This window comes from Typopeltis vanoorti, chromosome 18 (genome assembly GCF_054136105.1).
Source record: "Typopeltis vanoorti isolate ZY-2024b chromosome 18, IOZ_Tvanoo_1.0, whole genome shotgun sequence".
Classification (NCBI taxonomy): domain Eukaryota; kingdom Metazoa; phylum Arthropoda; class Arachnida; order Uropygi; family Thelyphonidae; genus Typopeltis; species Typopeltis vanoorti.
In genome coordinates, this window is record NC_143566.1 from 28,251,561 (window position 1) to 28,268,818 (window position 17,258).

At 37.1% G+C, this 17,258-nt stretch overlaps 1 protein-coding gene across 1 annotated transcript in view; it reads left to right on the forward strand.

Moving 5' to 3' along the window:
- Nucleotides 1-266: 266 nt before the first annotated feature.
- Nucleotides 267-17,258, forward strand: part of Cyt-c1 (Cytochrome c1) — a 149,104-nt gene continuing 132,112 nt past the window's right edge. The window contains exon 1 of the mRNA XM_090407947.1: nucleotides 267-392. Within this exon, the coding sequence (XP_090264073.1) occupies nucleotides 321-392 (72 nt within the window). The 5' untranslated portion in view covers nucleotides 267-320. The remainder of the gene's footprint in view (nucleotides 393-17,258) is intronic.

The following is a 17,258-nucleotide window of genomic DNA, read 5'->3' on the forward strand; positions in this document are numbered from 1 at the left end:
TAATACCCGTATAATAATAATAATAATAATATATACGGAAGAACCGATTTTTAGAACATCAGTTTAGTCTAGAGCTCTTTTTGCTTAATTTCAGAGTACTGTATCAATGTATCCAAAGTCTGTTTCTGTGCATTGTCGAAAGTTATGGGAATAGCGGAGAATCCCCCCCCCCCCCACAAAGTTTTAGCAGTTTTAAGAATGAATTTACCAATTCTTCAATAAATAGTATGTATAGCGGAATGTTCATTGCAAATGGCGCTGCTGCTGCGAATTGTCCGGTAATATCACGTCCTTCCCAACATCTACCTTAAGGACGAAAAATGGCATCTGTATTGGGTCGGTTCCATGGCAGTAGTTTATTACGATTACGCGGTGGATTCGGACCAAACCAGGTTTGTTTATGCTAGCCAGCATATTGAAACACGCATGCCTTTGGCATGATTTGTATTAACGGTGACCACAATGCGTTATTTAAGTTTAAATGTTAGCCGGTATCGTAATTTATGTAAGCCTTGAATCATCGCATCGTCTGCTGTGCCGCTTATTGTTAAAAAAAAAAAAAATGCTTTGTGAATTAAAAAAAAAAAAACTGCTTTGGGAATTAAAAAAAGTGATCTGGATTCGGAGAAATCCGGTATCAAGATAAGCGTATTCCCTTGCCCTAAATTAACATACCCTTGTTGAGCATCGTGATCACGACACCGGCTAGTTTCATTCTGCATATTATTATACCATATCTCCATGGAGTACTGGAATTCTCTTATCGTGGGAGAGCCAAACTGACTATTATACACACAAAACCTATCGCACTTCTTCATAAACTCGTTTAGTGTCAGGGAAACCGCATAATTCTTACGATCGCGTAAATGCATAATCGCAACTAATTCTTGCAATCCATTCCAATCATTCGCCACTCGCCATGCAGGAAAAAAAATCTGCTCCACACACCCCTACTAACCACACTGTTACTCAACTTCTACAGATGGTCTCTAGTTTTCCAATTACTTGTCATATATTGAAAAAAAATTTTGTCCATCAATTTTATAAATCCTCTTTAATATCTTAAAAGTTTCTGTCATGTCCCCACATTTCTACCTATTAATTAAACTTTCCAACTTACAACCTATCCCCATAGGGAGTATGCCACAGACCTGTCAACATCTCTGAATCTTCTCTATCTCCTCTTGATCCCTAAGAAACCTGTGACCAAATCGCAGTAGTGAAGATGTGGCCGAATTATAATCTTATAAAGAGGGATAATAATCTTCTCTATCTTTACTTGTTGGCTTGTTTTCCACCATTATCCCCATGCCCTGTAGCCTTATCAGTTTTCTGCAGTCCAGTACCATCAGTATGTCAAATAAATATATCATCAAATAAATCATCCTGCAGGATATCTGCATCATCATCAAACAACAGAATATCCCCTCTTGAATTTTTTCTATATCATTGATATACAAATTAAAGTGTAAAGGCCATAGGCAGAACCCTTAGGTACCCCATTAGTCACCCCCATTCTCCTAGATTAGCATAGCACTCCACCATATCCTATTCTCTGGTGTCTGTTTGCCACCCTATCCATGCTACTAGCATCACATTCATTCCCGTTTGCTCAGACTTTTGTAATAGTTTTCCATGTGGTATATGAGTAGTTGCAAAATGTTTATACCCATTTGTGAATTTTAATCTTGCCTTCAGCATTCATGCTTTTCAACCAAGCCATGCCTACTATGAAAATTAAATGCACTACGTTTAAAAGATACATAAAGCCAATTTTTTGGTTTGCCCTTATTACTTATGTTAACAATTAATATCCTGTATACTTATAAGAATCTGGATGATTATTATTTTACAAACACCTGCATGAATTCTGAAAACTCATTATCTGAGACTCAAACTATCCACACAGTATTCTACCTCTCCTTGAACTTATTAACAGACAAAACTCACAACTAAATCTTGCACCCCATTCTACTCATTCACCACTTTCTGAGTAAAAAAATCCATCTAAGCCTCTATTCTTACTAGCCACTGTCTTATTCAACTTCCAGGGATACTTTTTTGTTCTGTACCCCTATAGTCAAGTGCTAAAATATTTCCTCTGCATCTATCTTATTAAACCTTTAAGTAACTTAAATGTTTCTGTCATATCCCCTCTTTTGCCTATCAAACAATTTTTGCAACCCACAAATAAGCAATGCCACTGTTTTTTTTTATTTATTTATTATTATTATTATCATGTGACACCTCCAAGGACTCATCGAGGGAGGGTACCTACTCTACAGCTCTCTGTCCCCACCCCTCAAATCCACCAACTACAGTGAACTGCATCATCTTCTCCAGGGAAAGTGAATAAGTGTTCCGTGAAAAATTATCAAAATTAATATTGATATGAGCCTGGAATGGTTTTAAATGCTGCAACTCTAACCAAGGTGTTCTGTTAAAATTTCAGGATTTGTGAGGTGTTCCATCGTAGGAAAAATTTGGGAAACGCTGATCTACACCATGGTATCTACTACCCACTACCACCACTTGTATTTTCACAAATAATCACAAACATCCATCCCTGCAGCAGGATTTGAACCAGTAGCCTTTTGGCTGGAGAGTGGATACACTAACCACTTGGCCAACTAGGTCAGCAATTTTAATTAAAATAGTAGAAGAATATTAATTGCAGAATTGACATTGCATCTTTTCAGTGAACCATGTGCATGTAAATTAAAAATTTATAGTACTCTCTCAAGAAAATTTATTTCCAGCTTTGGCTGAATGCTCTTGCTATATTACTTCAATTCATTTATAATCACAGCATAGTTTAGTCATGAACATCTGTTATAATAGTAACAGTGGAATTTTAGGGTTTAAAAGGTATAGTAATAATAATTAAAAATTTATCAGACCTCCAGCAGTCAGAATTCATGGTGGAAATCCTGTTGTTGCATGTTTAATGCATTGTACCATTCCTTAAACATATTCACAGTCTCTGCATTTGCCACACTCAGTGCATTATAATCACCCACTACTCTCCACGCAAAAAAAAAACCCGTTCTTCACCACTTCCTTGCTAACGTTCTTACTATACATCTTCCAGCCGTATCCTCTTGTTCTCCTCCTATTTCCTCTATTCAATGAAGAATAAGGAAGATAGGGAGGAGAACAAGAGGATCTGTTGCACATTAATCTGGTAATAACCTCTTATAAACTTATAGTAATATCCCAATAATATCATCCCTCCTCCTGACTTAGCAAATTATATTTTCTCAGCCGTTCTTTATACTCAGCATTACTAAGACCAAAAACTTGAGTCATTTTTCTTTGTACTCTTCTTAATGTGTTCATCCTTTTGAAAACCAGATGACCAGATTTGTGGACAGTAATCCATAAGTGGCTTGATCAAGACTATACAATGAACGATAATCTCCTTGCTTATAATCTCTTCTGTTGTCCTAATAATTTTAGCAACGTGCCCTTTAAATTTTAAGTCCTAGTTAATCGTCATCCTTAGATCTCTTATCTCCTCTGCCCTGCATCCCATCTTTGCATAATTAAATTATAAAACCTTATACTTTGAACTTATGTTCCCATTTATTTACCCATTTAACCTGATCTAAGTCCTCTAGTAAAGCTACATCTGATTTATGATGAATGGCCACTTGTTGATGCTGAGCTGAAAGTGGCAGGTAGCATTAAGTGTCGCATTTTGATGAAATTCATTGTAGTCATTGATCAATAGTGTTGAAAGCACTATTAATTGTAAACCACAGTCTGTTTCTTGAACTCTTAATGATATTCTTCTCTTCTAAACCTACTGCAAGTATGTAGCAAGTAACATTGGTAATTGCAGTGTGTCCCGTAACTGTTATTCCAAATGCATGCAATTTGCATTGGATGGACAGACTTTTCTTAACTGTTAAACCTAGTACTGATGCTGAACTGTAATATGGGATATCTAGAACATCATTAATAAATACTTCTCAACATTGCTACAAAAATTATTTATTTTTAGCATGTTTAAAAATAGGAACTGTTATTAATTTTCTGTTCTTGCACAGACACATATTTAACACGTTGGTCTCATCTTTAGCATAGATAACATGACTGCACCTAATGCAGCAGATGTGGTTGACTTTACCACATGGTTTTTTATAAAGGACTTATAAAACATAAGGTTAGAGGATAAGTTATCTAAAATGCACTTTTGTTTTAGATGAGTTCATAAAACTACTTGAACTGTAGATCCCATCATTCAAGTTTACTATTGAAAATTTTGTAATTTTTTAAAATTTATTTTTAAATATGTGTTTATGTACTAAAATTATTTTATTCCCCTGTTTTTTTATTGTGTATTCCACACACAAATTTGTTATGTTCTGCCCACATAGAATGCTATCACTATGCAGTGCAAGACTTCTGGATTGGCATTTTGCATTCCTGGTCATCCATTGGAAGGAATTGTGATAACGAGACATCAAAATATATATCATGTTCAAATATTTCTTTTGAGCAGATCTCGTATACAACTCATTAAAGGGGATTTTGGTAATCATTGATATTTGCCACAACTTCTTGCATTTTGTGTAATAGGCCAAATAGCTGAGTGGTATGATCCTTTAAAAAATGTATGTTACAGGAGGCCTAGTTTTAGAGAGAATATATGCCAACAGAGCTCCAAAAGGGATTCATATATTTTAATAATTCAGACAAACTACAACTTCAATAATTGCATACAGCCATCCATGATAGAATGCTTTATGTTACATTGTTACATACATAATAAATTTTTTGTTATCCCTAAAATAAAACATTTGTATTTGTTCAAATTAGGAATTAAAATATTTAAATTATGTCCAAAAGAATTAATTGTTTAGAAACCATAAACCTGTATCAAAATATGCATCTTCTCATCAAGAATTAGACATTTGCCTGTTGCAGTTTCACTCGTCTTTCCATCTTACAAGTAAACCCTCCCCTCTCTCTTTTACTCTTTGGTCTATATTTATCCACATCTTTTGGTAGCTGATCTTTATCCATCCTGTATAACTTTCATCTCCCCTCTCCATTCCTTGATCTTTTCATTTAAAATGTCTAGCTCTCTTCTAATGCTTTCATTTTTTTATAGTTTAATTTTATTCATCCTTTAATTGTTATTAAAAATCTTATTTCTGCCCACTGTGTTTGGCTTTGATCTTTTGTTTTAACAATTCACATCTCCAAATCTTATAATACAGTAAGTTGGATTACTCAGTTTTTTTTTTTTTTTTCCCAGTGTCCTTAAAATTGGTGCACAGATTTTCTAAAATTTATTTAGTTCTTCATCTAGATTTTTTGGCTTTTGGATGTCATTATGCAACCTAAATACCAAACTGTCACCTGCTTTGTCATTTGATCTTCTATAACTATCTTTATTCTATTATGATATTAAGAGATAAATGCAAGGCGAATCAGAGTAGGAGAGAGAGAGAATTTAAGGAGTATGAGTGAGAGGTATGGGGGTGCTAGAAGAGGAGAGATTGGAAACAGTAGAAGAGAGGGAATGAGAGAGAGGTATGGGAATGCTAGCAGACGAGAGGATGGAAACAGTAGGAGAGACGGAATGAGAGAGAGATATGGAAGTGCTAGAAGAGGAGAGAATGGAAACGGTAGGAGAGATGGAATGAGAGAGAGGTATGGGAATGCTAGAAGAGGAGAGAATGGAAACAGTAGAAGAGAGAGGTATGGGAATGAAAGAAGAGGAGAGAATGGAAACAATAGGCGTGAGGGAATGGTAAGAGGTATAATGTATGGCGACTCAATGATCCGTGGTGTTCAAGATAGGATGCGTGAGGAGTGTTTGCCAGGAGGAACAATAGAAAGGGTGGCTATGGCAATTAAGAGAAGTGAAAGGGTGGATGAGATGATTGTGATGGTAGGAACGAATGACTTGAGTGGTAATGTAAGTCGGGCAGCAAGAGATATGAGATTTTTGCTTGAGACTGTACAGAAGAAGACAGAGAGAGGAAAAATAGTGTGCGTGTTGCCTAGGTATGATAATGATGAGCTGAGCAGAAGAGCGGTGATATTGAATGGCATAATAGCGAGAATGTGTGACAAGAGAGGACTGGTATATTACTATTACTATTATTACGGGCAACTCCAGGGAGTCATTAGACTCATCGAGGGAGGCCCCAATCATATTCATCACAACTATCTGACATTCATACAGTATCTATCATACCTCGCCTTAAACTCATTCACTGTCACAGCATCCACTACAGACTCAGGGAGCGCATTCCACTCATTCACTACTCTAAAAGTAAAGAACCCAGCTCTAACACCTTTACTAACCACACTTTTGCCCAGTTTCCATGGATGTCCCCTAGTCCTCCCACAACCAGCCCTGTTCTCAAAAATATCTTCTGAATTAATTTTATAGAAACCCTTCAGTAATTTGAATGTCTCAATCATATCTCCCCTCCTCCGCCTATCAACCAGTTTTTGCAACCCACAAATCCTCAACCTGTTCTCATACAGTTCATTCCACAGACCTGCTATCATCTTGGTCACTCGCCTCTGGATCCTCTCCACCTCCTCCCCATCAAGAAGAAACCTAGGTGACCAAATCTGAGCACAGTAGTCTAGATGGGGTCTTATCAAGGCTCGATAGAGAGGAACAATAACCTGCTTGTCTCTGCTTGTCAACGTATTCTTCAGCAACCAAGTGATTTGATGAGCTGTTTTGGTCACTTTTGCAATGTGTCCCCTAAATTTCAATTCCTTATCCACCAACACTCCTAAATCTCGTGCCTCATCAATTTCCTGGAGCAGGGTTCCACCAATGCAGTAAACTGCCGCCAATCTTTTCACCCCAAAATGCATAACCTTACATTTTGCCACATTAAACTGACATCCATTCTCCTTAGCCCAGACCTCCAATCTATCCAAATCATCCTGCAAAATTTTGACGTCATCTGCATTCACTATTGCCCTACCTAACTTCGCATCATCCACAAACAAATGAACTGTTCCTTTCAGATCATTTCCTATATCATTTATGAACAAATTAAACAGCAGTGGTCCAAGAACAGATCCTTGTGGCACACCACTAGTCACAGGCCGTCTTGTGGACTCTACTCCCGAGTAAACCACTCTCTGATATCTCTCCGTCAACCATCCTCCTATCCATCTCACCAACCCTATGTCCATTCCCATATGCTGCAATTTACTGATTAGAATTCCATGTGGAATCCTGTCAAAGGCCTTGGCAAGGTCCAGTAGAATCACCCAATATGTGGATGCTTGGAGTGCGTTTGAGGAAAGAGAGGAGTTGTATGCGAGAGACCGTTTACATTTGAATGAGGAAGGACGTAGGCATCTGGAGAGATTGCTGTTCTGAACGAGTCAGTGTGTCCTAGGGAGGATGATAGCAGGGGTGGCCTCTTGTGGGAATGGATACTTGGGAGAAGGGAGACAATGTTAGGTAAGACTGAGCCCAGTGGAGTCTAGAAGGGATAATGCTGGGTATAGAAACAATGGCATTTATATGCTGTATACTAATGCCAGGAGTATCCAGAATAAGGGAGAGGAATTGGTGGCGCAGATAGCATCAGCCTGGCCAAAAATTATTGCGATCACTGAGACGTGGTTGACAGAAGGGGATATAAAAACAGGAATAGAAGTCGCTGGGTATAGCATTTTTCACCAGGATAGGAGGGGAAAGCGTGGTGGTGGGGTGCTGCTTATGATAAGTGATGACCTATGTCCTCTAAGAGTGGAGAATTTGGAAGGAAGTGAGACAAATGATTTTGAGAGTGTGAGGTAGAGGTAGGCAAGACAGGATATTTAGTGGGGTGTTGCTACAGACCCAGGAGCACAGAGGATTGGGACCAGGAGATGTTTAGACAGCTAAGTTTGGCAAGTGCAAGAAGAATGATTGTTATCGGAGATTTTAACTTCAGTAGTATAAATTGGAGAGAGGAAGATGCATGTAACAATAGGGGAATGGAATTTCTAGAATTCTTGAGGGACAAATGTCTTAGGCAACATGTAACAGAGGGAACAAGAGGTTCAAAAATTTTAGATTTGGTTATAGCATCAGAAGAGTTGATAATAACTGAGTTGACGTCTCTCCCACCAGTTGGAGAGAGTGACCATATGGTGTTGACTTGGAAAATGAATAGACATGCAGGAGTATCAAAGAGACGGGAACTTATGTGGAATTATAAGGCAGGTGATTATAATAGTCTTAGACGTCAACTTCGGGAAGTTTCATGGAGGGAGGAATTGGAAGGCTGGGATATCACCAGTGCGTGGGAAATTGTGAAAGAATATTTGTTATCAGCAATGGTAAGTTGTATACCACGAGTGAAGAAGAGGGCGCAATTTGGAGTAAAGTGGATGACAAACAATATTAAACAGGAATTGCATGCGAAAAAGAGGCTATGGAAGAGATATAAGGAGACAGGTGAAGAGATGCATGAGGAATATAAGACACAGGCCAGAAGAGTGACTCGTGTGGTAAGGAAAGCGAAACTTGAATATGAGAGGAGATTGGCCCTAAGATCCAAAGAAAATCCTAGGGAATTTTTTAGCTATGTGGCCAGTAGGAGGAGAAATGACTGTGGAAGAATGATATTGTGGGATAAAAATGGGAATAGAGTGACTGATGCAGAGGACATAGTGGAATTGTTCAATGAACACTTTATTGGAGTATTTCATCCTAGAGGAGTCAGTTTTAATGCTAGAGGGATAGGACTGGTACGAGGGCTGGAGGTACAGGAGGAGAGTGTGTTTCAGATACTGAGTACTCTGGATGTCAGTAAAGCTGTGGGACTGGATGGTATTTCGCCACGAGTTTTGAGAGAATGTGCTAGGGAATTGACAATACCTTTAACGTGGCTTTTCAATGAAAGTCTGGCTTTGGCAAAGGTGCCCAGGGAATGGAAGGAAGGTAAGATAGTGCCATTGCATAAGGGTGGTAACAGACTGGAAGTGTCTAATTATAGGCCAGTCTGTGTGTCATCAGTAGTTGTTAAGATCTTGGAGAAAGTAGTGAAGGACCGTGTACAGCATTGGGCAGATGAGGGTAATGTTATCTGTGAGAATCAACATGGATTTGTGAAAGGACGCTCTTGTTTTAGCAATATGCTAGCCTTTTATAATAAAGTTACAAGAGCATTAGATGAGGGAAAGGCATATACTGCAATTTTCTTAGACTTGGCGAAGGCATTTGACAGGGTGCCACATGATAAGCTGATATTTAAGTTGCAGCACATGGGTCTGGATGTCAGATTGGTCAACTGGATTCAGGATTGGCTGTCTGATAGGTATCAGAGAGTTGTGTATGGTGGAGCAGTTTCCAGGAGGCAGAGGGTTACAAGTGGGTCCCACAGGGCTCAGTACTAGGACCTATATTGTTTAACCTTTATATCAATGACATAGCCAGTGGATTGCAGGGGGATATTCAGTTGTTTGCAGATGATGCGAAGCTGGGAAGGATTATTAATAATAGTGCAGATGTGGTAGCCCTGCAAGAGGATTTAAATAAGCTAGATAGATGGGCAAATGAATGGGGGTGTCAGTTTAATGCAGCAAAATGTAAGGTCTTGAGGTTTGGGAAACATCGATGGGATGCTGCATACTCTATGGGAGGAGTTATACTGGAGGAAGTAGGGGAGACAAGAGATCTGGGGTTGATGATTGATAGAAACCTGAAGTTTAGGGGACATATTGCAAAGGTGGTGAAGGTAACACAGAGGATTGCTGCTATTATGAGAAGGACACTGACCTGCAGAGATAAGAGGGTTATCATTCCGTTGTATAAGTCTCTGATCAGACCACACTTGGACTATTGTTCTCAGATTTGGTCCCCTGGATTTGAAGGGGATAAATTAACTGTGGAAAGGATACAAAGATGGTTTCAGGACTGTACAAGGATAGTTATGAGGATCGGCTGAGAGAATGTGGACTGCAGAGTTTGGTGGATAGAAGAAGGAGAGGTGATATGATTGAGACTTTTAAACTGTTGAGAGGTGGTTACAGGGTTGACACTGGGGAGTTCTTTCGCTTGGTTGATCAGCGGGAAGGAGTGATGACAAGAGGCCATCCCTGGAAGTTATGAAAGGAAACTGTGAGCAAGAGGGTAAGGAGTGGTTTCTTTGTATGAAGGGTGGTTGAGCCGTGGAATGCATTGCCTGATGGAGTGGTGGGAGCGAGAACAGTCAGTGAGTTTAAAGAGTGGTATGATAAACTTTGTGTTTCTCAGGGGGGGACCTCCCCTCGATGAGTCTTGACAGACTTTATGTCTTAGAAAGGACCTCCCTCGATGAGTCTTTTGACTCCTTGGAGGCCTGAATAATAATAATAATGATTCATCTTTAAATGCCATGATGTTTGTTTTCTTTTGTGAAGTTTTTAGATTGTATTGTTAGCTTGTTTTAGCTAATACATAAAGGGATTTTTGCAGATCTTCATTACTCTGTAATATAATCTAGTTGTCTGCATGCATCATTTTATTCATTGGATACCTTGTCTTACTGTTTTTCACCTTTTTATAATTTAACACACACACACACACAGTTGGAGACGTTCCTTGTCTTATGCCTTGATTAATTTCAATTTCTTCTATCAATTTATTACCTAATTATAACTTTATTTTTGTGTCTATATATAAACTTTATATATATAAACTTTGTATAGCTTGTGATTTCATTATATTCCATAATTTTTCTCTGTATTTTATCTAAAGTTTTCTCATAATGTATAAAAGCTAAATGCATCTCCAAATTATATTCATATCTTTTTTTTTTTTTTAAGACATCAAATGTTATACATGTCTTGAGAGTAGATTGGTTGCAATATTTCTGAGTCTTTTATTCAAATATTTACTGTATTTATTGAGCTTATTCTTCTTTAAATTCCACAGCTACCTCTATCTTCTTTCTTAGCTATATTCATAGCTTTACCAGTCGGATGGAACTTTGCATTTTTTTCAATAAGTACGAGGGTGGTCTGAAAAGTTCTCGACCTCAACCATAGATGGCAACGCTATCGGCAAGATTTTTTTTTCTAAGTTGGTATGTCTGTCATAAGCATCCATGCGAAACAAGTCATTCTATCAAGTAGTTTATTTTGTACAGCTGTCTGAAGCAAAAGTGTTGTCTGTATCCCTTGAAATGGATAAAATTGAGTATCGTGTGAATCTTTTACAAAGAATTTTATAAAATTCTTTGTAAAAGAAGGTTTAATGGCAAAAGAAATTCATTCAAAGTTTATAAAAGTTTATGGGAACTCTTCTCCTTTGTGTTTGCCAATTAAGAAAATGGCTGCCGAGTTTAAACATGGCCGTACCAGCCTTGAAGATGATTCATGTGAAGGACATCCAAAAAGTGTAATAACACCAGAATTCATTGATCAAGTCACGATATGGTATTGGATGACCGGCGAGTCAAAGTGCGTGAAATTGCTGAAATTATTGGCATTTCAAAAGAATGTGTATGATATATTTTGCATGAAGAATTGCAAATGAAAAAGCTTTGTGCAAGATGGGTGCCACGCTTGCTCGCAGCAGATCAAAAATGCACTCGCATGAAAATCTCTGGACAGTTCTTGGAGCGTTTTATCAAGAATAAAACTGATTCTGTGTGTCGATTTATTACTATGGATGAGACTTGGATTCACCATTACATGCCAGAATCCAAACAGCAGTGAAAACAGTGGACAGATGCCAGTTGTTCAACGCCAAAGAAGACAAAGTCGGTTCCATCAGCAGGAAAGTTCATGGCATCGGTGTTTTGGGATGCTAAAGGCATTTTGTTTATTAATTATCTTGAAAAGGGTAAAACAATAACCGAGAATATTATTCTGATCTTTGAACCAGACTAGACGAAAAAATTGATGAGAAAAGACCTGGTTTGCAGAAGAGAAAAAAATCATCTTTCATCAGGACAATGCATCTGCCCAGAAAGATGTTTTGGCAATGGGAAAATTAAGGGATCTGCACTATGAATTGTTGGAATATCCAGCCTATTCCCCAGATTTGGCTCCCTCTGACTCCTATCTCTTCCCAAAACTAAAACTCTTCCTCGCTGGTCAGCATTTTTCTTTGAATCAAGAGGTGATTGCAGCTGTAGAGGGATATTTTGCAAAACTTACTGAGAACCACTACAGGAATGGGATAATGGCACTGAAGCATTGCTGGAATAAATGTATTAGTCTTAAGGGAGATTATGTTGAAAAATAAAAATAATTTTGAAATTATAAATTCGTTTTTTCATTGTTAGGCTGAGAACTTTTCAGACCACCCTCATATATATATTAACTTTTAGAAACTTTAATGTATACATTATCCAGCATACTTCCAAATCTCTGCATTTATGCCCCCTAATCCAGTTGATTTTCTCTTTATTGTTATTATTCAGAGTATCTCCATGGAGTCAAAAGACTCAATGTGAGAGACCCATGCTAACCACTATTCACACAGCACTAATCAAAACTCTCCTTAAACTCATTCATCTTCAGGACACACACACACACAACTACATCTGGTAATTCATTCACAACACTCAGCAAGAACTGTACTCTATAGATTGATTCCTTACTCACCACACCCTTACATAATTTCCAGTGGTTGAAATTTGAAATCGCTACTCATCATGTATTGAAAAATTTATTTTGTGTTAATCTTACAGAATACCTTTAGTAACTTTCAGGTTTCTGTCTTGTGCCCTCTCCTCTGCATGCTAATTTCATTATAATTCACACACATTCAATCTGTTTTCATAAGAAACATACCACTTATGTCACTAGCTTGGTCACTGATCTTTTGATCTTCTCCACCACTTCATGATCACAAAAGGAAGCCCAGGTGCAGTGCCCAAATCTATGCAAAGCAGTCAAGGTGTGGTTAAATCATATCTTTATAAAGAGGAATACTAACTTCCCAATCCTTACTAGTCACTGTGTTCTTCAACATTCATGTAATCCTTTGAGCTTTTTTTGCCAACTTTTGCAATGTCCTCTGAACTTCAAATCTTTATCCTTCACCATCACATCCCTATTCTTGTCAATTTCCTACAATCCAATACCATCACTATGATACAAAGTATGTAATCTTTTCATCCTGAAGCACATTATTACCTTACATTTTGCAGCATTAAATTGACAACCATTGTCCTGTACTCACACTACCAAGTTATTTAAATCATCCTGCAGGATATCCACAACTTTATCAACTATTGTCCTCCCAAATTTTGCAAACAACTGAATATCCCCTATTAAATCATTCCATATATCATTAATATACAAATTAAAGAGTAGTGGCCTTAGTATGGAGCCCTAGGGCATCATCATCATTCACTTTGATTCCACCATACATCACCTTCTGATGTCTGTCAGCTCCTCACCATCTATGCCACCAGCTTCATATCCATTCCCATTTGCTCCAACCTATGTTTTCCATGCAGCATTCTGTCAAATGCCTTTGCAAAGTTCAACATTATCATGGTGTAACCATTTTACCTTTATTCAGTTCTACTGTCACTAAGGTAGGACCTATTTTACAAAGCCATGCTGATCTATAGAATATCTATTGTTTTCCACTCATTCCTTAATTTTACCTTCAATCAACTTTTTCAATACTTTAGCCACCACTACTGAGATAGCAATTGGTCTGTAATTTGCTTTTTCTGTTTTGGTTACCATCTTTCCACTTCCTTGAAATCTTGCCAGAGCTGAGACTCAGTGACACTTCCAGTTCTCTTGCACATTCTCGTAGCACAACCTGGCATCCCATCCAGTTCCACTGCTGGATTCACACTGATATTTTTCAATATGTTGATCACCTCCAATTCATTTACCTCAATTCTCACATCAGACTGTTACATCAGTAAGTAACTTCAGTCTCCACCTGGATGGTACATCATTTCAAAGTGATATTAAGTAACTCAACTATTTCTTCTTCTTCTGTCAGTTTCCTATTGTCAGCACTGAGTAAAGTTATCCTTCCATAATTATTCTGTTTCTTACTTGCTGTGTATGAAATTTGGATTTACTTTGGCCTATTTAGCTAATTTTCCCCCATAATCTGATTTAGCCTTCCTTAACATATTAACATATTGCACTTTGTCTTGATCATGAGCACTGGTCACATTTTTTTTTATGTTCCTTCCACCACAATGCATTCTGTTTTTGCAGCTCCTGTTTTATATCACTACTCATCCTTTTAACCCGTACTCTGTTTATCATCATCACACCCTCCATGGAGTCAGCAGAGTCATCATGGAAGGTTCATTCAACTGACGATATTTATCATACCGAATTTTAAAATCTTTAACACTCCCTGAATTAAACATATTCTGGAAATGTGTTGCATTCAACCACAATTTTCCATGTAAAAAAAATCCACTCCTCACACTCCTCTTTATCATCATCTTAAACAATTTCCAGGAATGGCCCTGGTTCTTCCCCTTTCACATTTTTTCTTCTGATAATCCCCTCAATAATGTAACTTAAACATCTCTATCATATCACCTCCTACAACTAAACTCTGTAATTTACATTTTCTTTAACCTATCCCTATAGTCAGCATTCCAGAGTCTTGATATTGTCTTGGTCACTTGTCTCTGGATCTTTTCCATTGTTTCCACATTACATTGAAAACCAGATGACAAAATCTGAGCACAGTACTCCAGTTGTGGTCTGACCAGTGCTTTATGTAGTATCATAACCACCTTCATTATCCCTGCATGTCAGTGTACTTCCTATCATAGCAGCAGTGTGATGTGGTAGATGTCTTTCATCACTGGTGAAATACCACCACCTTGCTTATTAGAGAACTGAAGTGGCTGCAGCCATGTTTGGTTGTAAGAAAAAGAGTTCCACTTTCTGTACCCCCCCCCCCCCCCCACTCTTCCCACATGCAGTAAGAGTGACACCCACCAGTCTCTCTGTACGGGGCCAGGACAGTTTTTTCAAAGTTTGAAAGTTTATAACCAAGTGGAAAAACTTTCAACATCTATCTCTAATCCAGAGTATTTAGTAATAAGGAATGACATCTTTTAGCTACTCGTATATGGAAATATGACTTCTGCATTACTTCAACCTTTATATCACTTCGGGTCTGGCTCCCACCAATGAGACCTCAATAAAGGTCGAAACTAGTCTGAGTATTGACCCTTCCCATAATGCATAGCATTATACATGTCCTTAAGGATATGTGCTTTGCATTATGGGATACTAAGGCAAGTGATGCAAAGTCATTAGCCTCTATAGGAGTTGCTCAGTCGTGAAGTTACACTTGCATAAAGATTAAACCAAGAATATAATTTCTTGGCATTTTTAATTTATAGTATAACCAAGTAGAAAAACTTTCGACACCTGTTTTACTTCATTTAACACATTTATTGACAAAAACACTCGCAACAAATCCGACAATCCTGTTGCACTCTTGTCACTGGTAAATAAGTGCAACTAATTTACCATTCTCCAGGTGGTTAATGAGACTAGATTTTTTTTTTTTTTTTCATTCTACTAGTTAAAAATCTAGTCCTGATGCCATTATTTAACATTTTATTAATGTACATGGGAATTGACTCCTTGCTCTTCTCCTCTCTAGCCAAGTGCAGAAATTTTTCTTCTTACATTGATGATGGTAGTTTGATCCCATATTTCTCACCTACGTGTCTTCAAATTGATCCATAAGAACACTACTATCTGTGGGAATTAGGGTGGAGACAGGCTGTTGACAGGTTTCCAAAAGTTAGTTAAGGCTAGACGAGTTTTACCTGTGCCCTTCAAGGAATGAAAAAGGAATTAGAGAATCTGATTTTTTTTTTTTTATAAAAAAAACATTTGATATCATACTCAAAATTAATCTGTCATTAAATCATTACCTCACTTTCTGGATATTCAACACTTGACAGATGAATCTTTTGTTATCTGGCATGGATAACAAAAGTCACTGTTATCAGCTGAAATCCTTTGTTTCAGCACTCCTTATCTGAATGAACAGAAGTGCTTAATTTCATTTTCTACAATAGAATTTGCTGCAGGAGATAGAACATCAAAACAATCCTCTTGTTGACCTGAAAAAAATTGTCCCCATTATATATTAACCCTCATCTCATGCAATAACTTCCTTTAACCATTTTTGACATAAAATTATTTATATACATCTCACCCTGTCAAACTACTTAAATTTTTCCAACCAGAGCCTCATAGTTTCAATTCCATTCCAAAAAAAATTACAAGCAAACAAATTACAATTACAAATTACTAACAAACTATTACAAACAGTTTATTTCCTTTCTCTCTCTCTGCAAGTTTGTTATTATGGTGGGTCAGTGACAGTAACAATATGACTCAACTAATTCTTGAGTATTGAATTCATTCAACAAGGTTTCAGTTTCCAATATAGTTACTTTAGTTACTGTTTTCTATTGCCATATTTAACTTGCCATAAATATAAGAAAATTGCAGGTAAATAGCTGCCATGTAGTTCATTCTCTATAGGTGTACTACTGAGAATACAGTTTTTCTACTGTTTTCAGTTTCCTTCTATAATAGAAGCAAAATATAACTTTTGTTATATTACAAATATAACAAAATTAACTTTAGTATTTGATTTTTTAACGATACTTGTGACATAATGATTAGAAATATATACACGTTAGCACAAGAATAATGTTTAATTTGCCAGATATTTCGGTCTGAATATTACAGACCATCTTCAGTGGCTACATAAGAATACTTTTTAAAAAACAAAGTGGAATACGAACAATTGATCATTCATACATAGAACGAGCCGCGTGATGTCATATCACTAAGTATTAGAAGAGTAAACATTTTTTAAACATAAAGATATTAATTTAGAAATTCATATAATGATCTTAAATCACATTAGACTGATAAAAAAATAAAAATAAAATAAATAAAAAAAATTTAATGTGTTATCCTGATTAAACTTTCCCAAATTTTTGATATAGATATGCAGTCATTACGATTCAAGTTAGGACGTTGAAGTAAGGCCTCTACACTTTCTTTAAATAAAATTCAGATTTGTAGTGACATCTGTGTAGGAGGAGAGTCTTGGACCAAAGGATGTTGTGGTTTGTTTACTGAGCTAATCCAGATTTCTCAGGTTTGTTGCGTTGAATTGATGACTGATGCCCTTGAATTCTTTTTTCTATGGAATGTCCAGTTTGTCCAAAGTAAAAAAGATTACAATTACAAGGAACTTGATACACTCGAAATTTCGGAACTCGAAAGTTCTGAACTTTCGACTA